Raw genomic sequence first — 23,333 nt, 5'->3', positions numbered from 1 at the left:
TTATCAACTCTCCTGGGCATATACTGCTGTGTAAGGCAGTAAGTGTCCGAGACTGGCTAAGAGAAAGGAAGATTAAGTCCTTCCTTTCCCAGAAAAGATAGCATTTCACATTATGGCACATAGAGGTGTGGGGAAGGAACAATTTTACAGACAGGGCAGTATCAAATCAAAAGAGAAAAAAAAAAAAAGAACACCACTGCTGATGGTTCAGTGGAGGGATTACACATGAGAACTGTTCTGTTTTGTATTTCGAAGAGTATTAATGAAGCCTTCAGTTAGAATCTGAGAGCACATGACTAAGCAAATTAATTGACGAGAAAGTTATTTTAGTACCACTTTTTATATGTTTATTGGTCTGTGAGCTGTAGCTTTAGATTTGGGAACTGTTACAGTCCTGTTTACTGATATGAGCACAGAACCTTGGGTTTCGGGACTTCTCCATGCATTTTGTAATGTATCTTTGCAAATAACAAGTTGGCCATGGGCGGAAGTGTAAAAATCAATCCAGGAGGAAGAATGAGGAACTGAAATCACATTTCTTTCTTAATGTAACCCCTTGACCTCCTAGATAAACCTTGTTTTTTGTTTTGTTTTGTTTTGTTTTTTGTCTCTTCCTTGTCCTCTCCTCACATTGAATTCTTAGCAGGTAACTGAATTTATCTTTAAAGCTTGCTAGCTCTTCCTCTGAAAAATGAAAAAATGTAGCAGCTGCCTTCAGGAACACCAGCACAGCACTGCAAGCATATTATATGCAGTTATAAAGAGACCTGTTCCATGATAAAGTGAGTCTTTTTGTAGTAAGTAGCTATTGCCAAAATTAAACAAAGAACAAAGAATGGCTTTGGATTCTCAAGTTTCTGACACAGAAATGAGAAGTTCCATTATACCTTTAAATCAGATAAAGTCATGAGCTGGGACAAACACTCAGCAGTTTCTGCAGTAGTTGAAGAAGTCACTCTCCAGCACCTCTTTTATTAAGTCTTTCGGTTATGTGGTAGTTGAATTGTTCGTTATATTTCCTTTAATTATTTCCCACTTGGAACATTATACAACAGGGCCATCTTAAAACAGTTTTGTATTTCCCTCTTTGTTCACAAGGTACAGAGTGCAGTGCTAACTATCATGCTAATTAACCCTTACCATCGTTGTTTTGTTGGTTTTTTTTTTTTTATTACATAAGCAATCAGCTTGTTTCTAGATAATTGCAATCGAGTATTGCTTTTAAAATAAATTTACCTTATGGCAACTTCTGAGAAGTTAAAATTCCAAAATCTGTTCCAGCAGAATATAAGACACCAAGAGCATAGCTAACAAATGCAAAGTTCACTGGCAAATTTTGCCAATGCAAAGTTCTGATGGAGATCATTGATTCACTGCTAAAACTCTTGTTCCTATAAAGAACAAAGCAGCAGGCTTCTCCACATGCAAAGACAAAATCTTCCCAGCAATACAGGTATAAACATGCCATTAATCCATAATGAATCATGGAGTGATTTCATCTTTAGTAGTATTATAAGGGTTGGGATTTAACCTTTGATTTTTTGTGTGTATATGAATTTTCTTTTCTCTTCAGAAATCTGTGCCTCATCTTGTTCTGAAGAACATTTGTGGAGGGAGGGAGGAATGAAGCAATCTGTCCCCAGCCATGCTCCTCCTAACACAGCTGTGGATGTGTGCACTGAGTGCCACTCCTGCATCGGAACACACTAGCTTGTTTTTCTGAATCTGTACCACTAGGTTGCCCAGCGCATGACAAAGAAATGTCATTTAACACTGACGAAGCCTGTGGTGACATGAGTGCCACAGGTATCTGACATCAGCTTGCAGGATTTGGGGTCCCCCGGTGTGCAGCAGTTCTGAGCAGAGCAACGCTCCTGCTGTAACCGGGGTTCCCTGAGGAGCACGGGGCTGTGTGCAGGGCTCTGAAAAGGCGTTTCCGCGGGAGACGACCGAAATGTCACACCTGTAGGAGGCAGTTACCTGAGTGCTCTCCGGGTGCTGCACCTCAGTTTACATCTCTTAATCTTGTACAAACAATACAGATTTACACAAGGAGCAGAAAGGCTAGGAGCATGATTTTCCCCTTTGTGCAACAAAAAAGATTCGGAGAAGTCCGTTTAAATAAATAAGGACAACCTCAGAAAAATGTACTTTAATGGAAACAAGCAGAAAGAAAGCAAGAAGGATCAGCGAGCGCGCAGATCTCCAGGGCTCCCCAGGCGCCGTGTCCGTGCAGTGACAGCCGCCTCCCGGGGGCGCGAGGCGCTGCGCGCTCCAAGGTGCGCGAGGAGCAGCGGAGCAGCGGTTGCTGACGCCCGGTTGCCGCGGCAACGGCTGCAGCGATCCGCGGCGGCGGTGAGGGCCTCTCCCGCTGAGGGTCGGCGGGGTCGGCGGAACGGGAGCGGGAGAGAGAGCGGGCCGAGTGTGCGGGGGCCGTGTGGGGTGACGGTGCGGGGAGCGGGGCCCTGCAGCTGTGTGCGGCGTGCGGGAGTGGAACTGCAGCTGCGAGCTTCGCCTTTTCCTCCGGCTGCGTTCCGCTTGCTGCTGCTCGGGGTGATCGTTGTGCGCACTACGAATTAATCGCCGCTTAAGCGGTTAGTGAGCAACAGCCTTACGCGGCATGAATACCTGCGCAAAAGTTCGCTTGCGTTGTGTTGTATCTCTGATGGGACTGCGTTCTCCTCGGTACACTGCGTTTTGCAGTGGGATCCAGCTGCGTCCTGGGGTAACCCCGCAGGTAGCGACTGCTGCTGAGCCGCACGGAGCGCCCCGCAGCGCTGGCAGAATGCCGTTACCGCCGCCGCCACCGCTGTGTCACCGCACCGCTCCCGCACGCGGCTCTGCTGCTCGGGAAAAGTTTTTTCTTGCTGATGTTAACGAGGCAAGTTTATTCACTCCTGTTAAGCTTGAAAAATGGCACACCAGAACGATGTGAAAATCTTATTTCTTCTTTCCTGAATCTATAGACGAACCAAGATGAATTAAATTTCACACAGAGCCTTCCAAGGTGCCATTTTCAATGAAAGCAATTAAATTCAACAGCCCAGCTTTGGTTGTAAGTAAGAAAAAGATACAGAGACTTGGACTGTGTTACTCAAATTGGGGCCTGCTACAAAATGTAAGCATGTGGTAAGATGGGAAGTGTAAGTACACATTAAAATAAATAAAAACAACAACAGTTAACTGCACTATTGGAGTGTAGTTATTTGCCTTACAGCAAGAGTTTGAGATAAAACACTCCACATCCAGATTTTGTAGGGGAATGTCCCAGAATTCTGGTACACATTTTCTCAAATACGTGACAAGAGGAATACATATGGAGGAATACAAACTTTCTGCCTGCTGAACCCATTTGGAGAGGATGCATCGCTTGGTGTGGAAGCAGGAGTAGTTGTTTATGGCCGGGTATGGCAGAGGCAAGGCATCTTCCTGGTGCTTGGCAAGGGAGCAGGGCAGTGGGCTGCCAGCGCATACCCCCCAGAGCTGGACTTTGTGCCATGGGTAGCACATATCTCTGTGTAGCTCCAAGGTAAGCAGCTGATCCCAACCAGGAAAAGAGAAAAGCTGCTGCTGCCTCCAAATGGGATGAATTGCTGTGACACCTGGTATCTCCAAATTCACTGCAGGCAGTTCACCTTTGCCTCACAAATGAGATGTGAGCTGTCAGTCAGAGGGTGTGTTCTGTGGTATCACAGGGTTGTACACTTGTTGGAAATCATAAACAAAAGTGAGCTTTCTTTGTGCCTAACACTTCTGAATTGCCTGAAGAGCTGAATTGTTTTATGCTGTTATGCCTTGAACTGGAAAGGTGCATACCCTAACAGTGAATGGTACTAAGTGCTGCATAATCATGAATATGTTTCAGGGAAAAAGGTGTGGGGTACCCGTTACATCTCAAGAAGAGGAAAAACACTGTTCAGTGATTCTGCCATATAAAAATGATTGTCACAGAACTACAAAATCTATCCAAGATGGAATATATTTTACTGAGCTAAGCAAAGAATCTGAGGATCCAGAACAACAAGTAAGAAAATGAGTAGAACAAAACATAGTACCAATGTGAACATAAACTTATTATGCAAATCTTTAACATTTAGTCTTATGATTTTCTTTATTAGAAATAGTTGAAATATATATATATATTCTTTTATGTCCTATGCATGAAAACATGCCTGCAAAGTTGGAAGGACTTCAGAGGGTAATACAAGTCAAAATGGGAGATAGATCACAATGAATTCACATTTAACAGCAGTTAAATATGAGCAGTAGTGTGATATGGAAACCTTGTGGAGTAAAGAACCAAGATAGCTTTTAAAATTAAATGTAATTTTTCATCTTTGACTTCCTCGGTTCTCTTCTGGAAGTCATAACCTTTACTTCTTGCAGGCTGACAGACGGGTGTTTATTCTGAACATTCTTTAATTTCAGAGAAACTTCTCTTGATCTTTAGGTTTTCATAGAGCTGACAGTCTTATGGCGTGAGGCTTTTTGTTGACAGCTACAGAGGGAGTAGCTTCATAGACTGTGGCAAAGATAATTATGTGAGAACCAGACAAAGGCAAGATTAATTCAGGTCCATTTGTTTCTCTGAAGTCTTCTTAACAATTCCCTTTATGCTGATCAATTACCTTGGGGGCAGAAAATCACGTTCCTGTTTGCAATGTACTTATTTCATGGTAGTGAACGCGCACCATTGTAAACAAATTAAACTCTAACTGAAAACATTGTTTATAAGCTGGCAGCGACTGTGCAGGAGGAAACTTGGAAGAAGGTGTGGGGGCCACGTCCTGATAAACATGGGATCAAGATTACAGAACTGTCCCCTCTGCTTAAAGAAAGCTCACAAAAAAATCACATACCACAAAACTTGAATGGAAGTGTAGAGAGAAGATGCGCTTCAGACAAAGAGAAAAGGTAAAATTTAATTGCAAAGGAATGTTTTAATGAGCTACCTTTTAATTTATTTCTAAATAAGTATTTGAGAATACTGATGCAGAGAAGCCAAAGTGTAAGATCCATACCCCATCGACTTTACTATGCATCTTCTAAAAAAACAGTTGTAAAATTACGTGTTATTAACTATGCATGAGCCTTGTATATTTGCATACTTTTTAGCAAAAGTCAAATTGCATTTATTATTTTGTATGTGGTCAGGGAGAAAGAAAATGCCTCTCATGAAAATGGTGCCTCACAGGAGATTTTTGAAGTAATGGCAGTTAATTCAGCAAAGAATTTGTTTCCAACTTTTAAAGACATACTTGGTAGAATGACAAATGTAAGTATATTGTAGTCAAAACTTTGTACACACACTAAATACTGAATTCTAAAATAGTTATTATTGTTTAAATTTATCGTCTCTATCAATGCCTGCGGATGTTTTTTTAAATTTAGAAAGTCTTAAATTTCTGATCTCTGCAAATGCTTGTCCCACTTCTAAACCCCATTTGCAGAGGATGCACAAAAAAGTTCTTGAAAGAGTAGGGAGGTGTGAGTTTTCCTGTTTTAACCTTTGACAGACAAATACATCAACCTTATTTAGATACGTTCCTTAAAGCCTGCTTGCCGTTGTTTTTAGCAGAAAAAAAAGATTCACAAGTCACAAGTCAATGCTGCCTGACTATTATCTGGGGGGAGGTTGTCATGTTTTTAAAATAATTTATCAATTCAAACTGTCATCCCAGAGTTTCATTTGAATTTTTCTCCAAGAACATTTACATGAAAGTTTTCCATATTTATATTATATGCAGATGAGGAAAAGATGACTTCTTTGCAAGGAGTTCTGGGAAACCTTTTGATTCCAAAGTTTCCACTTTTTTGTCTTTTTCTTTTTTTTTAATATTTATTTATTTATTTATTATGCTAGCACGATGGCTTTGAGGTGAGATTTTGGGGTGCTTGTCAGAAACAAATATTAATGATACCTTATTTCTGTTAGACTGGAAGAGGAACCTCTGTGTTTCGCATACTGTTTAAAGATTACTACAGCACTATCTTTTCTTTTGATACTTCACTTTTAAATGTTGCAATCATTTATTTATTTTTACTATCTGTATTTGAAAGCAGTATCTAAATATTAGTGATAAATGTTTGAGGGAGCATTGCGGATCACGTATAATTTCTTGGTTACAATGTTTTAACAGGTTTGTAAACTTTCTACATCAGAAATGATAGTTATTGATACACAAGAGGATCTGCTGGTAAAAGAGTTAACAGCACTCAAAACCACCAAAATTCTGTTATGGCTTTTACTTCAAAGAAGAGAACAGAAACACGTAAGATGATCCAAAGCAATCGCTAGCTTCCTGTGCCAGGGATCATGTGTCTGTAAATTGCAGGACAGGTTCTGAGTACCTGGACAATAGAGGGAAAGAGGATAGCCCCACATGGAACTGCTTTAAAATAATGGGAATGCAGAGAGATTAAGGAGATGGATGCACCTGGAGAGCCAGGTGGGCTGTGACAGGATGCAGGAGCTAGTTAGGCAGAGGTAGTTCCAGCTGGAAGAGACCTACTTATTTTAAAAGGATTAAAAGCAGCTGTTTTAATTCCTGATATGGAGTGTAATATGCTTGGGAGAGCAAGCACAGTAGCAGTGTGTGCTAGAATACTGAGCTTAGAACATAACTGAAGGATTTGCTCTGCCACTGTTCCATGGCTGATAATTTCACTGCTGGTGTGTGTGTGTGATCTGGGATGTCTTATGGTGCAGACTGTCATTCAGAGTTTAGATTATGTCTAATGGCATAAAATGCTGAGTTATCCTGTCTCCTTGGAGGTGTCAGATTTGTTCTCTTAGCGGTGGCAGTAAAATGCTTTGGATGTACAAAGTGGAAGTCCTACTGTTAGTTTTGGTTTATTTATTTAAATGTAGACCTTCTCCAAATTTTATATTTTAAAATGTCTTTGGCAATGTTATAACTACATGTATTCTCTTAGATTTATGGTAACAGCATAAATTGATTTTTCTGTTCTTTTAGGCTGTTTTATGTTTCATTCTTCAAATTTTTATATCTAACTGAAGTTACTGAAAGCCTTTAACAATTAGTATTAGTCTGTAAAGTATTACAGTTTGTACTAATGCTGTTACTGTTTTTGATTATGTGTTCAAATAACATTTAAGCACATAAGATTTTCAGACTACTTTTTTGGTGGAAGAAATAAATTGGCATAGGGAATAATCCTAGTTTGTTTTCCTTCCCTGAGTTGTTTTATGCACTAAGTAAATTGAATCTTTAAATAGCCCACAAGAATGCAAGTTTTAATATTTGTATGTACCAAACTAAAACTAAGTATTATGCCAAATTTAAAGCAAAGTACTAAATCAATTGTAAACTGAAGTAATTTGTTAACATTTCCTGCATTTGTCTTGCAGATAGACAGCGAAAACATTGATGCTTTGATACAGAAGTTAAGTGAAAATGAAACCCACAATACTGTAAGTAAACTGAAATATCTGCTACTTTTTTATTCTATATGATACCTTAAGAAGGACTATGCTATGGTACACAGTTTCACATCAGAGTATCATGGGAATACTCTGCTTACTGATACAATTGAACTGTAACTAGCACTTGATTATTGCGAATTTTTAGAAGGGATACGTGCTGGACTTTGGCATCACTTCTGTTACAAAATAGAATGCATCATACATCGTTTTGTGTGTAGAGTAGACTCTACTATTGCAGTTACTGTAAATGAAATAAGTATTCCTATGCGAAAGTCCTAGATTTTTTTCAACTAGAACTTGTAATTTATTCCTATATTAATGGGCAGAAAATGATCATAACTTCATTAAAATTAGAGAAGACCTCAAAGATTATCTAGCCCAACATCATCAGTAAAAAAAAAAACACCAAAAAAACAAACAAACAAAAAACCTAAGTAAACAATCCCTTGTATTTCAAAGCCATTCTTTATTTTATCAAACAATATCTGGAATGGTCTGAACTAATAAATAAAGCTAAAATAGCAGAGCAGAGAGCTGATATAAAGAGCTATGTGATTAAAAAATGCGTTGAGTTTTGTTCATAAATATTTATTAGGGCTATGTTTATGTTGTATTCATGCATTTTAAAATCTCTGAACGGGTGCTGTGTTCTGTTCATCATTTGTTTTCCTATCATTTTTCCTACTACCTGTTATATTTTTTTAGAAAGCAGATTTTTTCTTTTTTAGAGCAATATAAGAAGTATTTAGAACAATTGGACATGTATGAAATTGTGAAATACGCTTCAAATTAAGTCTTAGTGACATGACTCAAGCAAGAGCCTGTTATGGTCTATACAGTTAAAGTAAACATTGATTCATCAGGCCATAGTTTCTGCCATTTTAGAAGTGATGGCAGTATTTGTAACGTATCATCACAAAATGGAATCTCAGTCATTTTTAACTGAAATATTTGTCAGTGTGTGCTATTAGGCATGAAAATGTTGTTTTGTTGGTTTTTTTTTTTTTTTTTCTCCCCTTCATGAAGAGTCTCAGGAGAAAGATAGTAGAAAGAGAAGAACACATTAAGGAACTTTCATCTAGGATTCAGCTTAAAAAAAGTGAGTGACCAGCTATTTTGGAATAAATGTTTTTTCCCAGTATACTATATTCTTATTTTCTAGTCTACTGTTTTGATGAAAGCATTTATTTCAAAGATCTAGGCATTAAAAGATGCCTGGAAGACATTTCTATACATAAAACATCTACACTGTATCCACACCTATTTTGGTTACAAATTTTCCTCAATGCTAATGCCCCACAGTTCTGGGAAGGCCATAAATCCAGACTAAAGGCTTTGGACTTTGAATGCTCTTCTTACTGGTATCTGCAGTAAACACTTGCACTGATACATTAACATTAACTCCAGTCTGTACGAGTAAAATGATTTCCTTCTCTTTTTGTTATTATTTTATTTAAAGCAAGCCAGAAGAGTTAAGTTACAAAAAAATTTCATAGATCAGCTGGCTTTAGTTCTGGGGGGAAGTTGTCTTTCCCCTGCTGTTTATGTAGGCCTTTAAAGTTGAATGATTTAAACGTATCAGTAATTCTTAGATCAGTTGCTGATCTTTGGGGTCTAATGAAGGTTAGCTCACATCTAATTATTTAGTGCAGAGCTCATTAGTTTGGCTCAATTTTGGTGGACCTGTTATTTATGTACCTTTGTTTAGCCTGGATTTCTGTGTTAGTGCATCCAGGCCCACTTGATCTTACAAAATTAAATTAAATACGAGATAATCAGCGTACAGATATTCTTTAAATTTTGTGATTTTTTTTTTTGTTAGCTTTCTACAGAAAAGTTGTATTGATAACACTGATAACATCACTAAGAAGCTACTGCTTATGAGTATACTTGTAGACTCTGCTTTATCTTTTTCACCTTTTGAGGGAGTTAAAAATAGTTGGAAATTCTGCAATAAAGTAGTAAGAATAAAGTTTACATCACATAGCATTGTCTCCAGAGACCAGTAAGTCTGTGTTTATTTCTCTTTCTTAGGTACATGTACTGAAAAACTATCTGTCAAAACCGGTAAATGCAATTGAAGCTCATCTGCAGTATCAGATTCAAAGAAAAGAAGTGGAAAACAACGAATTAAAGCTGAAAACACAGGTCAACATATTTTTGTGTTTTAAATTTAAAGGCAAATTAGCAAAGCCCTTCTGTGGGTTTATTTCAAAATTAAGAGTTAAGTCTTTTTTAGGTTTGATAGCTTTGATCAAATGGAATAAAATATATTATTTCATATATCACTTAAAAGAAAACTTTCTAAGAAAAATCTGAAAAAAAATTTTAAAAATAGCATTTATATTTTTCAATCTATCTTTGTTGTCTTAATTGTGGGTAATTTTCTTGTAATTATTTCAACTTATACATACCAGTAGTCCTGCTAATGAAATTTAAGCTGGCATAGAAGTCTTTGTATTCACCTAATTTTACTATCTGAAAGCCTGATATCTATCCTATTGAATGTTTGGAAACTGCTTAAGAAAGAGAGAGACAAGTCCCAGAATGAGTTTTCCACTGCAAGTTGTTTGAGACAATTGTGACAGACCAACACCTGTTTCTTTTTATAAACTGTGGAGGAATCAATAATCCTCTTAGTATTGACTTATACACTTTGAAATCCTTTTCCCCCCCCCTTGGGGGTAAACTTGGGCATTTGCAGCAGATGCTGGTTGTAGAACCACATCAAGGACAAGGTCAGATGGCAGATAACGGAGTTGAAAGCGGTCTCAGATTTTAGTATTTGAATCCAGTAATGAATATAGGCATAAATGAGAAAACCTTGGCTGCAAAATAATGTTATTAATTTTCAGTTTTTTCTTAGCAGCACACATACCCCTACAAATTATGCGAATTTGAAGTTGCTGAGGAACCTGTTTCAGCTCAATTGCAAGAGAAAAAACCACTTATGTATGATTGTGTTCCTTGTTTTCCTATGAATAAAAATTGATTTCTTGTACTACGTAGCACATTGGTTAGAATTGCTTCTTTTTCACTAAGTAGTACCTGGAAAAAGTAATTGATGAATAACTGTATTTTCATTTGAATCTTTGTATAAAATTGTTGTTTGTTTCTTTTACAATCAGTTGACAGCTAAAATCCTGTAGATGATTTTGTTACTACTTAGGAAAAAGATTGGAGTAGCTCACAAAATTAATTCACCTTTTAAATTCAGTCTTGGTCACTGAATAATGCCCAAAGCACTCTTTATATTTAATTTATTATGTGATTCTGACCCCCTGTGGTTGTAACAGGAGATAACAGTTATTTACTGATATCACTAGTTAAGGAAAACTGTGCATAGACTCAAATTTTTCAGTTTCTCTATTCACTGAAGTTGTTTTTCCTGCAAGTCATGTGTTTTACGTGAAAACTATTTCCTGCATATATTTATATGCAGAGAGACAAAGAGCTGTTGGAATGCATCTAGAGAAGGGCTACAATAATGATCCCAGGGATGGAACACCCCTCCTATGAGGGCAGGCTGAGAGAGCTGTGACTGTTCAGCCTGGAAAAGAGTAGGCACTGAGATGACCTGATAGCGGCCTTTCTTTATCTGACGGGGAGCTACAGGAAAGAAGGGGGCAGACTCATTAGCAGGGTGGTAGAATGAGGGGAAATGACTAAGCTCAAGGAGGGTAGCTTTAGGTTGGATATGAAGAAAAATTCTTCTACAGTTAAGGTGGTGAGGCACTGGAACAGATTAACTAGTGTTATGGTTGGTGTCTCGTTCCTGGAGACTTCCAAGGCAAGGCTGGGTGAAGCCCTTGGCAATGTGCTCTAGCTGTGATGTCCTTGTTCACTGCAGGGCAGTGGGACTAAATCCTAGTAAGCCAAGATCTAAGACTAAATCCTAGTAAACCACTTTTCACATGGCAAACTGTGTAAATTTTCCATTGATTGTGGATAAGCTTTTGGAGTCATTAGCAGCACCTGTACTGGCGGATAGCATCTAATGCGTAATATGTGCATTTTATAGCAACTGGTAGATAAATCTGGCAGATTAACATGGTTACTAGGTAAATGGTGTGCTGTTTTGGTCTTTCATGTTAGACCCAGAATCAACTATTTAAAAAAAAAAAAAAAAAAAATTCTAATCATTCTTACAGTTAGGATATTTATCAGTGACTTAAGGAAAAAAATGATATTACTGGTGTATATACACTTCTGTAGCTTGGCAAAAGAATAGCAAGTGAGATGAATGGAACTTGCACTTTTCTTTATGATAAGTTACTGACAACCACTAGCTTGTGCATGTTTTTGGCAAGATACAGAATCTTTAAAAATAATTGTATCTGAAATTGTATCTGAAATTCTCGAAGAAGAATCCAGTGTGGATTTTATCGTGTATGTATACAGCATATATATACAATATACACAAGGCATAAGAAACTCTTAGAAAAAGTTTGTTTGCTAGACAATTCTATTTCATTTTTAGAATGGTACCATTATATGCATGAGAAAAAGTTAAATCTTGCATGAAAAGGGTAAACTGTCATTTGATAACAGATTATAACACGGTGCATATATTAAGAAAAATACCTTGGTCTTTCCTGTCTTCTTGACTTAAAATACTCAAAACCTGACTTTCATGTTAAAATTTCATTTACAGTTTTACTGATTTTCAGTCCTAGCCATGTGCTTGCTCACTATAGATTCAGAGCGTGGACTACATCAATTTACATCACTAGTAACATAAGGTGATATTCATCAAAATGAATAACTAGGCGCTGGTGTAAGCACTCATATTTCCCATCTTAAGAATGGGTTTAGTGTCAGTGCTGTGTCATCTGCAGAAATTTTGCATTCATTTCAAAGAACATGTGATGTGGTTAGACGGATGTCTTTCCCCCTGCTTCTGCTGCTTTCTGTTTATATGCCTCCTCAACCTCTTATCTTGTTTATCTTTGTAACAAATTTCCCTACATGTAATTTCTCTTGCCTAGTGTAGCACAAATGTTGACTAACTCCTTGTGCCTACCAGAAGATTTCAGATACAGAGATATTAATGGAAAAAGGTTATAAATGCAATTACCATTCTTCATTATGATAACTCAGAGACAGAATTATAAGGTTGATGTTTAAATATGCTGCAGACTCTAGAGAAGAAAATAGCAGAGTGGAAACTTCAAATTGAGGACTACAAGCATCAGATGGTGGCCTTGAGGGAAACAAGTGAGCAAAAGAAGGCTGATCTGAGAAGAGCAATCAGGTCCCAGAAACAAAAAACTGAATGCTTTGAAGAAGCTGTGGAAAACTTAACCTCCAGAGTAAGAGAACGTGTGAGTGATTACAGTGACCAGTGTTGTCCCGCATTAAATTGAATAATTGGGAAACTTTTGGCTCTGTAAAATAGGAAAGTTTGTTGTTGGATTGTTTGTGTCTTTTATTTTTTATTCCTCAGTTAAGGAAAAGCTTGCTGTAAGAGACATGCAAACCATTCTTGTATTCACAGTTTTTTTTGTTAAAATTTAGTGAATGTCTTCATGCAGTTGTACGCTTCATAGTAAATAAGTGGAGTCTGATCAGCTTCTTTTATGCATCTTCTGATTTTTCTCTTAGACCTTTGTAGAGCTACAGCTAAGCTCAAAAGAATGATATGTTGTCAGATAAGAATTGGGGTTGAAGTCTTGGTTCCCTTTGTTTATTAGCTTATGGTGTCCAGTACGGATGCTTAGCTTTCTATTTCTAAGCTGCTTGCTTTGAGCTTTTAAAATATTCAAGCACCTGACTTCAAATTGTTGCGTGGCTTCTGCCTTGCCCTTTACCTGTGTGCAGTGTGTAATTTTTGGAAAAAATGGATCAGGACTGCGCTGAGACCTCTGACAACTTATTTAGATTTCCTAATAAGAGCGTTATCACAATTTCTGTGCATTGCCATTGTTTAGGATTTTCCTCTATTAAGGATATTTCTCCAGTCAGTATATCTGGATGCGATTAATAACTTGTTTTGATCTTTGTAAGAAGTTACATTTAGCAGCACAGAGGAGTAGCATTTGCTTATCTCCTGAACTGGTAGTGTTTTGTAGTTGTACTGTTATTTTCTTTCCATTAAGGACCTCATTTACTTTCAAGATAGTACGTTGGTAACTGCTAGAAACCTTGCATTTCTTATATAGCTGTGTATTTTTTAATTCTTGAAATGCTTTGACAGAATTTTATTTTGGTATTAGCTTATATGGTTTATATGTAGAAGAGATATTTTGGAGGCAGCTTTGTTTTAAGAAGTATTTCATCTTAAATAATGGTACATTCTGAAGTTGCTATATAATACCTGTGTTTAACTGTGTCTATACTTTGAAAGTAAGTTTGTATTTCACTTTAACTTTTTAAAATGTGGGTAGTTTATTTGTTCTCTATTTGAGATAGTAAGACAAAATTTACATTGCTTTGTGCTATAGATCTCCAATAAATAGCTCTTGTTTAGAAGATTTTGTAGAATTAGATGGTGTTCCTTATGGCATCTTTATGATACGTGATTTGTAATTAATGTATTCTGTAGGAAGTGAAATTGTCTGAGATCCTGTCAGCTTCCGATCTCTGGAAAAAACAGCATGATAGAATGGTAGAAGAAAAGACAGCATTAGCAGTTCAGACAGAAGACCTAAAGAAGTAAGTTAAACTAGTGGAGATCTAATTAATTTTCTGCAGTCACAGAAATTTGGTATTTAGTAGCATGTTAGTATTGACAATGCAAGCAATTGTATGTACTCATATTAAAATTCCGAGCAGAACTTAGCAACTAGAAACCAGAACAAGTTTTATAATTCTAGCTTCATTTCACAAGTTGTTTTGTTGTTTGTTTTTTTAAATAACTCCTCTATAGAAGCGAGGAACTTGCTACTTCCCCTGCATAGTTTCTTTCAGCTGGAGCTTGCTAGAGATTATTGTGCTGTTTCACAGAATCATTTATTTAATTATTCAACAGCTTGAGTCTTAACCCTTGCATCTGTTGCAATGTAAAAATGTCTTATTTGGGCTTCCAGGCTGTACTGCAGACTAATGGCAGCAAAATCATTTTGGTCCCTCTAATATCTCACTCCTCCTAGGACAGAGTTCCTTGCAGATGCACATTTGAACAATTTACTCTTGTCTGAAAAAGCAAGACAAAACTGCCCAATCTTACTCAAGCAGTGAAATGTAGATGAAGAATATGCCATGTTTTTCAGACAATGACAGTTATCTTTCAACATATCCTTTAATGTGGGCTCTAATTTAAAAAAGCAAAAGAAACCAGTAAGTGCTTTTAAGTAAGGCTTGGACTAACGCAGAATGCTTATTTTATAAAGATCTTGATTCATACTCAAATATGTAACTCAAATTAAATTGGCTTGACTATTTGATTTTTGTTTCAGAAAATCTGTTATTTCTAAAAATATTTTCAGCATATTTTAAAATTTCACAGGAGTACAGGTAAATGATGTGAGGCTGAAAATCTGTCTAGGCAGCCATGGTCTATTGTATATGCGTAGGCATCTAGGAAACAAGAGGAAAAAGAAAACATCTATGATACTTTCTTCAAGTGCTCTTATTACTCACTGCTGGTTATTTTTGCCATTTGTATTTGAACTGGAAATACAAGTCTGTATTGAAATGTACAGTTCTATCAAGACCTGTGGTACCATATAACTACCTGAAGAGTGAAATAACTCTTACTGCTTAACTTCATTAACATGAAAAAAAGGTGAGGAACAAATGACAAATTATTGTTTTTAATAATGGAAAGTACTATTCCTAAAGTAACATGAAATGCACTTATTAGGACATTGTCTGATAGACTTCTTTAAATTCAGTATTATTTCTTTTTTTTTTTTTTTACAGTAGGTATATGCATATTTGCCTTGGAAGTACACTTGTGTGTTCTAGGTAATACATTTATTTACAACTGAGCTAGGTCTACTTTGTTGTTGGATCACATCTCTTTTTAAAAAAAAATTGTTTCAACAGGTAGTGCTTTCTTTAGATGTTTAAATGTGTTCTCCCACGTATTTATTTATTTTTCTTGTATGAAATAAGAGCAATGAAGTACTTCATCCTAAGGAACAATTTGATTTGCATAGCAAGAATTGTGGGAACATTGTATGTTACACGGAATTTTTTGCTATCCAACAAGGCAGATCACAAGCCTTTCTGAAGACCTGGAAAGAAAGGAGGAATTCAGAAAAAAAACTAGTGAGGAAATTCTTGGAAAGCTAAATTCTGTTAACTCTGAAAATGAGAAGATTTATCTTGAAAATGAAAAATTAAAGGTGAGATTACTATAAATCACTCAGGAATGGCTTTGCATTTCTGATGCATTTACAGATTAACCCCTTTAATTTGCTTTTGTCGTTCTGTCTAGAGATCCCAAACTTGCAGAATAAATGTTGTCACCCATTTTTTTTTAATAGTAAGTGGAATGAGGTGTTAAAAATTCATCAGTGGAAATCTATGGCAAAGCCAGGAACAGGATTTTCTGGTCATTCTATTTAACCAGGATGTCACTTGTTTTACAGTCAGTAGATATAAAATTGCTTTCCTGGAAATTATTCTCTTTAATATAAAATAAATTTTCACAAACACAAGAATTGAATTTATTTTGATTACTGATACAATTTAAAAAAAAATTTCCAGGTTTTGTATGTATTCATCTTCCAAAGTAAATGTGGACTGTCATTTCTTATAAGATAAGTAATTGTTACTACTTCTTTATTTCTTCAGGTCACTTGATATTAATATATTGTAGATTGTTTTAATCATATCATAGAATCATAGAATGGCCTGGATTGAAAGGGACTTCAAAGATCACCTAGTTTCAACCCCCCTGCTATGTGCAGGGTTGCTAACCTGTAGACCAGGCTGCCCAGAGCCACATCCAGCCTGGCCTTGAATGCCTCCAGAGATAGGGCATCCACAACCTCCTTGGGCAACCTGTTAATGCCTTTCATTGTTGCTTTTTATTTTTCCTTCCCATGTTTTAATCAAGGCTTCCCTTGCTGCTTTGGAAGTCAGTAATATTTCTGTAGAAAATGACCTGCTATGTCTGCAAGAAAAGACCAAGCTACAGGAAAATGTTGTTGAACACTATAAAAATCAGGTGAATAGCATATTGAAATGTTCAAACGTAAGTTTTAAATCTATAAAACGTTTTGAATAAATCATAAAGGTTTTATTTGTAATAAAACATATTTGTTGTCATGGTGATTATAATAGTTGTCTAACACTGAGAATGATAGAAGCAATGCTAGTAGTTTTATTTTTCTAGATTAAAAAAAAAAAGGTAAAAATATGTTGTGTCCTAGGTACAAGAATTACAAGCAGAAGTAGAAGTACTGAAATTCAGGTATAAAACAGTCTTCAGTGAAAACAAAAGTATAAGAGAAAGCAAATGCTTAGGAGGCTATGAGGTAAGCAGTAATATAGCATGTTCCCAAACAGTTCTGTAGGATGTTGATCCTGCAGATGTTACTGCATTCCACTTAATAGAAGTAACAAGGTACTGGCTCTTTATTTTTCCACGTTAAATCTAATTTTAATGCACTGAGTGCTTTACTAACTTTTGAGTGGGTGTTTTTAGGGTACTACACAACTGCAAATAGCTAGGAAGAAAACAATTCAAAGACAAATGACTAAGGGGTTGGGCTGCTATCTTAGAGTTCGTTCCATCACTGTTTTAAAAAATATAGTTTTGCTGATGATTTTTGAACTACATCTCTTGGCAGAGCATCTGTGAAAGTTGTGTAGGGAGAAAAGCCCACTGCAAGACTGTTCAGTGGTATAAGTTCGACTTATGTAGCAGTCAAGAGCAAGAACCAATACAGAGACAAGTTTTAAGTTTTTTCAGCAGGTGGAGCTGAATACTGGAACATGGTTGCGCTTTCTTAGGCATCAGAAAACATCATAGAAAAGCAGCAGGAAAACGACTTTCCTTGGTTTCGCTGCTCATAACATTGCATATACTTTTAAGCAGGGCTGAAACGGTCAGGTTTTCAATTGCCTGCTGTGGTTTTAGAGAATAGAATTCTCAAAAAAAGTACCTCATGTTCATTTTATTTTATACTCATTATTTTCCTTGATTCATCAATGGAGAAAAATATTTTCTGGTCCCACAAATAATATTTGTGCGGCATTGTATGCAGCTTTAGGTGGCATCAGTTGTTGTCTTTTCAAATACTGCAAAACACGTTTAGCTAGAATTTTTCCCATAAGCTGCTGTTGGCATGCAATTTTCTACAGTTTATTATGATAAAAATCAAAACTTGGGTGTTGCTAACGCTTGTTTAATTTTGTGAATGTTCATTATCAGTGTTACTGAGTCTCCAACCACATGTCATAAGAGAAAACTGTGCAATGAACCTGTCACTTTGGGTTTTCTGATGTAACAGATGACACTATGCAACTTATGTGGAATTTTAGATGTACTACTTTTGTGGAAATCTGTTAGGTATCATAACAGTTTATGGCTTTAGACTTACATTTTTCTACTGTGATGATACTGTGCAGGTGAGGGACAGAACAGAGCCTAAGTTGAAGGTGTTAGAACTTGTTTGTGGTTTACTGAAAGCAGCTGAAGGAAAACTGAGGATTTCAAGAAAATCTTGTGTACTGGGAAAGGATCAACAGAAATGCAAAACCCTCAGGGAGCCGCAGGTTTGGGTGCTTTGTATGTCCAAGTTTTTAAAGACAAATGAGGAAATTATGTAGAAGAAAGCCTCCAGAATATTTTTTTCCTATTAGTGCTTATGATAGTTAGGTTGTTTCCTTTGTTTGCTTCATAAATCAGAAGCTGAGAAAGTATTGCCAAGTGTATTTATGTTCGTGCAGTATGGGAGAAGAAATTCTAGTTATTTGTTCTTTTCTATTTTGTATCCTTAATCTAATATATTCTGTGTCCTTTAGGATAGCCATGTGCTGATAAGACTTTCAGAATTCTTCTCTGGAAATAAACATGCAAATCTAATTATTGTTTATATCTTGTGGATTAATTTAGTGCTATGTTTGTTTTGTTTTTTAATGACTAATTCATAAACCAGGCAATATTTGCTCAGAAAAATAGCTATGCATTTTATTTTTATGATTTTAATGAATACATTATAAAGATGGATAAAAAGAAATGAATTATCTGCTTTAAGAAAACATTTTCTATTTTTAGCAGCATGTTAACGCTGCTGCTTTTATTTTCCTTAAGGCCTGAATCTAAAAGTTTCTTAGCATTCTTTAGCCGTGGCATCCATTTCTCTGGTTTGGGCTTTTTTTTCCTCTTTTCGTTTTGTTTTATTGTGCTTTGGGTTGGAAGAGAATAATTTGCTAGCACAAATGACACAGGTGTTTGAATCAGTAGGGTGGGAAAGAAATTTAATCTTCCTGTGTGTGGAAGACATGCTGACTTCAGCTGAAACACAGTGAATCTCTGTGTCTCTACATGCTTCATTCTTTATTCTTTAAAATGTAGATCTTGATTTTCTTTTCCAATTTCCTGTCATTATCATCATTATAGCATCAAAATTTGCTTGTTTCTGTCATTATAAATACTTGTTTCAGAAGCTCATAATTCCATCTTTGCCTAGTGAATTACTTAAGCAATAATTAGTTTTGAGGTGCACATACAAAATTGCCTGTATTTTTTAATTTTATTACCTATTTTTATGAATAAATTAAAAAAATCCTCCTGAGTATAGTGAAATAATTGGGGAATATAACAACTAGTCTAGCAAACAGCAGTTAAATTTTGGCAGTAAATCTTGGTTATCTCCTTTAGATATTCTAATCATATGATTAGATTTTAGGGAAATTCCTTCTGAAGAAACTGGAACACGTGCAGAAGCCCTTTTCTGGTCTCATCTGGACCAGAACATCTTATTGTTATTCACAGCTTAATAATAACAGCTTATTGTCCCTCTGCTGAAAGTGTATTTTAGTATCAGTTTGTTAATAGAAAGCCTATAATTATATAAGCAAACTCAGCCATGTTTGCTCAAGTTACTGAATGCAACTGCTTGATGTAGTCCAGTAAATGATGGAGATTGTCCTTAAATCATGGTGCCAGAATGGAAATGTGGCCGTTTACTGCTAGTATCGTGCTGATGGATGGTAGCAAGAGCAATAATCTCATTGGTACTGTTCCCAAGATTTAAATTTAAACATGTAAAAGTTTGTCAGTCTGGATGCTGAGTAGGGGTAGGACAGTTTGGCTTCTTGTTGTTTTCAGTTGCTTCTTATGAACTCAGCTGCCTTTTTTGATTATACATAATATTGTCAGAAATTCTTTGTCAGTACAACCCTGTTTTTCCATAATAATTGTGTGTATATATATCCTGTATCATTTTTATGGCTCCTGTGATTGTAGTGGTGAGGAAACTTATTCTTGCTGGAGCCTAAAGCCTAAGTTCACAAGGACATAGACATGGCCAACTCTTCATACACAAGGTTACATGAGCAGCATATGTGGTTCATTAGGACTTCACTTTGTTACACAGCATATCTTCAGTCTTAACTGTTCACGGAAATTTCTAGTGTTTTATTTTTTTCAAAAACCTGAGTATAAGATGTGAACTCAAAACTAGATTGACTGGATTGTATTAGGCATACTTAATTTATTTTCTGATATCTTTCACATAAGTCCTTCAACAAGAAAGGAATTGTTATCTGTACAGGAGGAAGATGGTGTAAATTCCGTGGGTAATTGTCCCCTGGAAGAAGAAAACAATAACATTCAGAAGAAATATGAACATCTTAAAAGGTAATTCTTAAAAAAAAAAAAAAAAATCGGACTGACTGATTTGTGCTATTACACTGTACTGAAATTTAACACATTAAACCCTTTTGCACAAAGGATGCTAGAAAAGATGGAATTTCAAAATGAAGAACTTGCATATCTGATCAGAAAAGAAGATGAGAGCCTTCAGTGCAGTAAATTGCAGCTTGAGGAGAAAATTGCGGAGTATAATAGTTTAACCAAACAACTGGAATCTGCTTGGAAGGAAGGAAGAAAAATGGTACTGATGGTTTAATACAGCTCTTAGCTTTGATTGCAATTTTCTACTTGAAAATGACATTAAAAGAATAAGTATGCTTGGGAAGAAAAATGGGACAAGATTATTTGCTTACAGGGAACGATGCTAGAAGTTGCTTGGAATTCTATTGAAATGTGAATTGCACCATTCAGAATCTTTGTAGAATTAAAAGCCTATTGAAATTAATGACAAATTTCAGTGGACCAACATTTCTTCATCATTTCTGTGACAAATCAAAATGCTTTAACCAACATTGAGTTGCTTAGGTTAAATCCCACACAATGGAGTTTTCTTATTTTCTTTGCAATAGCTGGTCCACAAGAACTTAGTGCTGAAATCTTTCTGATCTTAGAGCAAGAATTTGCATGCATTTAATATTAAGCAAAGATTTATTATTAACACAAAGGATGCAGACACTAATTCAAATGGAGAAGAAAATGAAGTAATTTAGATTTCAGTGCATTGTATTGTTTAATATTAAAATAGGTATGAGGCTGTAATTTCCATCTCAGATTAATCATGCAAGGAAAAAGTGTTATTTTTCTCAATGCTATGTGAGTATAATTTGGTTTAAAAAAAAAAAAAAAGAGTTGGAATACCTGTATACATGTGTTGCAAAATGTGCTCCCTCTTGTAAATATATAATTTTTTTCAAACTGAAACTTCATTCAGATTCAGGCAGAAGTTTCCAGGTTTATTTAGTTTTTGTGTATGGGAAATAGCTGAAATGTTAAATGATGGAATGGGGAAATATCCCTATTAATGCTGAGGTACAAGAAAATAATTTGATTTAGGGTTTAAATATAAGTGAACATATTTCTCATGTGAATTTAGGTGGCTGAAGAATTTGAAAAAATGTCGAACTTAGAACAAGCCCTTCAGACAAAAATGCTCGTTCTTGAAAATGAAGTGAGAGAGAGGCAGGAGGAGAAAAAAGAACTTCTCTGTGCGCTTAAGCGTGTGAGTAAAGAATATTGTTTATGACTTAAACTGTCACATCATTTTCATAAGGTTTCTTTCACTGAAAACGGAACTATTAACACAATTGATTAATAATTAATACAATTAATTAATACAAAAAGTGTGCTGAGGAACAGTAAATTATTTAAACTTGACAATATATTTACAATATATTTTGTCTATTGACATTTTTAGCAGGTTTAACAAATGCCCAGTTTATCTTACTAAATAACTGGAATAACATTGAGATTTTATTTCTTATTCAGGCCAGTTTTCCAACAAAATAAAAATCATGAAGTAGGTATGAAACTAATTTTTCTCTCAGATAACTCGTTTTCATTAACCATAACTATCTGAGAAAATGTTTCATAACAACATGGTATCTTTTTTTCCCTTTCTGTCTGTCGGTCTTTTTTTTTTTTCCTGCCTTGATTAAAAACATCTTACCATGCAGGAATATATGCAAAGCTTTCAGTTGTATACTGATGTTGTGGTGGTTGGTAACAGAAAAGGAGTGTTTTGTTTTTTCGAAGAGACAAGGTGTTAAATATCCAGGCTTTGGTATGTAGATGCTTACCTTCTTAACTCGTGGTTCTGCTAAATGGGTGATGCTCTCTGAAAGCCAAAAAACAAAGAAGGATGGAAGGGGTTTGCTACATCCAATCTGTTCTTTCAACTAATCCAGGAAATCTCAACACATTTTCTACTAATAATGACTTTGAAGTTTTGATAGACGTTTGTCCAACAATCAGTGACAATAAGCTACAAGCTCTTTACAATAAATAAGAGACAATACATGACATTATCATTCTTAGATCCTCAAAAACATGATTCTGTACTCTGACTTGAAGTGTTCAAAATTGAAATCGCAGACCAGAATTAGTGCAAATTCTCTTAAGGGTTCAAATAATGCATCAAAGATACTGTTCTGCATTTGGTATGCTCTTATTTTTATCTCCACTGAGTATAATTCAACTAATGATTGCATTTACACTAAGATAAAAACATTAAAACGAAGTCAGAAATTGGCTAGTAATTTACACAGTTTCAAATATTTTTTTCATAGTAATTTCTTACTATGCTACAGTTAAATAAAAAATTAAGGAAATTTTCTTGTCTTTCGGCCCAGAAAGTCTCAACTGCTGAACAGGAGTATGAAATTTAATAATACTTAGCAAGTAAATAACCATAATATCCTTTTTTGTTAAGAAGTAAATTGAGTGTCATTCCATAATGAGGTGCATTAATATTGAACATACAAATAATCTGTTTCTTTGGGGAGGTTAGCCTCTATTATCCTAGGTCTTTTTTGGATTATAAATGTATTCAAGCATGTTCAATTTGGTTTTGACTGGACGTAAGCAAGGCTTCTATACCTTGAGGTCCTTTTGAGTTTCTCAAGTTTGTAAAGCCTCTGAAAACTTTAATGGATAAATAAGGCCTCTAAAATGTAGGTACTAACTCTATTACACTGTTATTTGATTTGCATTTTATCTCTAAGTTGTTGCCTTTCTTTTTATTCTTTAGGATGAAAAGCACCATGAGATACACTTGAAAGAGCTGGAAGACAGCCTACAAAGGTTAGAAAACGAGAACCAGAGCATCCAGAATTACGTGCAGTTTTTGAAAACCTCATACATAACAATATTTGGCTGAATTCTGTAACTTCATTTATTTTAATAATAAAGAAACAGTACCAGATTTGGCTCTGACTCTTATGGAATTTTGTGGGATTGAGCACTGTAGCTTTAGTTCTATTCTGAGAAAACTTCTGCTATGGATCTAGATACACAGATTATTATTGTATATTCTACTGGCTGTTGACATAGAGAATATTTATGTGGCATTACTGATGGAAATGATTGTAATATTCACAGAAGTGAATAAAGTGA

General features: G+C 35.7%; 1 protein-coding gene across 1 annotated transcript; it reads left to right on the top strand.

The window, feature by feature from the left end:
• Window positions 1-2,620: 2,620 nt before the first annotated feature.
• On the top strand, window positions 2,621-23,097 carry ODF2L (outer dense fiber of sperm tails 2 like; the record flags this gene model as incomplete). Its single annotated transcript, XM_079535502.1, is given in 21 exon segments — window positions 2,621-2,881; window positions 3,866-4,024; window positions 4,754-4,914; window positions 5,155-5,275; window positions 6,141-6,272; window positions 7,373-7,435; window positions 8,474-8,536; window positions 8,538-8,546; window positions 9,482-9,595; window positions 12,586-12,771; window positions 13,992-14,101; window positions 15,603-15,738; window positions 16,455-16,565; window positions 16,771-16,875; window positions 17,972-18,048; window positions 18,050-18,087; window positions 18,090-18,124; window positions 20,122-20,207; window positions 20,301-20,463; window positions 21,316-21,441; window positions 22,969-23,097. Coding segments are annotated over 21 exon segments (2,385 nt in total).
• Window positions 23,098-23,333: the final 236 nt, after the last annotated feature.

Source organism: Tetrao urogallus (assembly GCF_951394365.1).
Source record: "Tetrao urogallus genome assembly, chromosome: 5".
NCBI classification, from domain to species: domain Eukaryota; kingdom Metazoa; phylum Chordata; class Aves; order Galliformes; family Phasianidae; genus Tetrao; species Tetrao urogallus.
The sequence above is the reverse complement of the archived record's forward strand: the minus strand, read 5'-3'. Positions and strand labels throughout refer to the sequence as shown.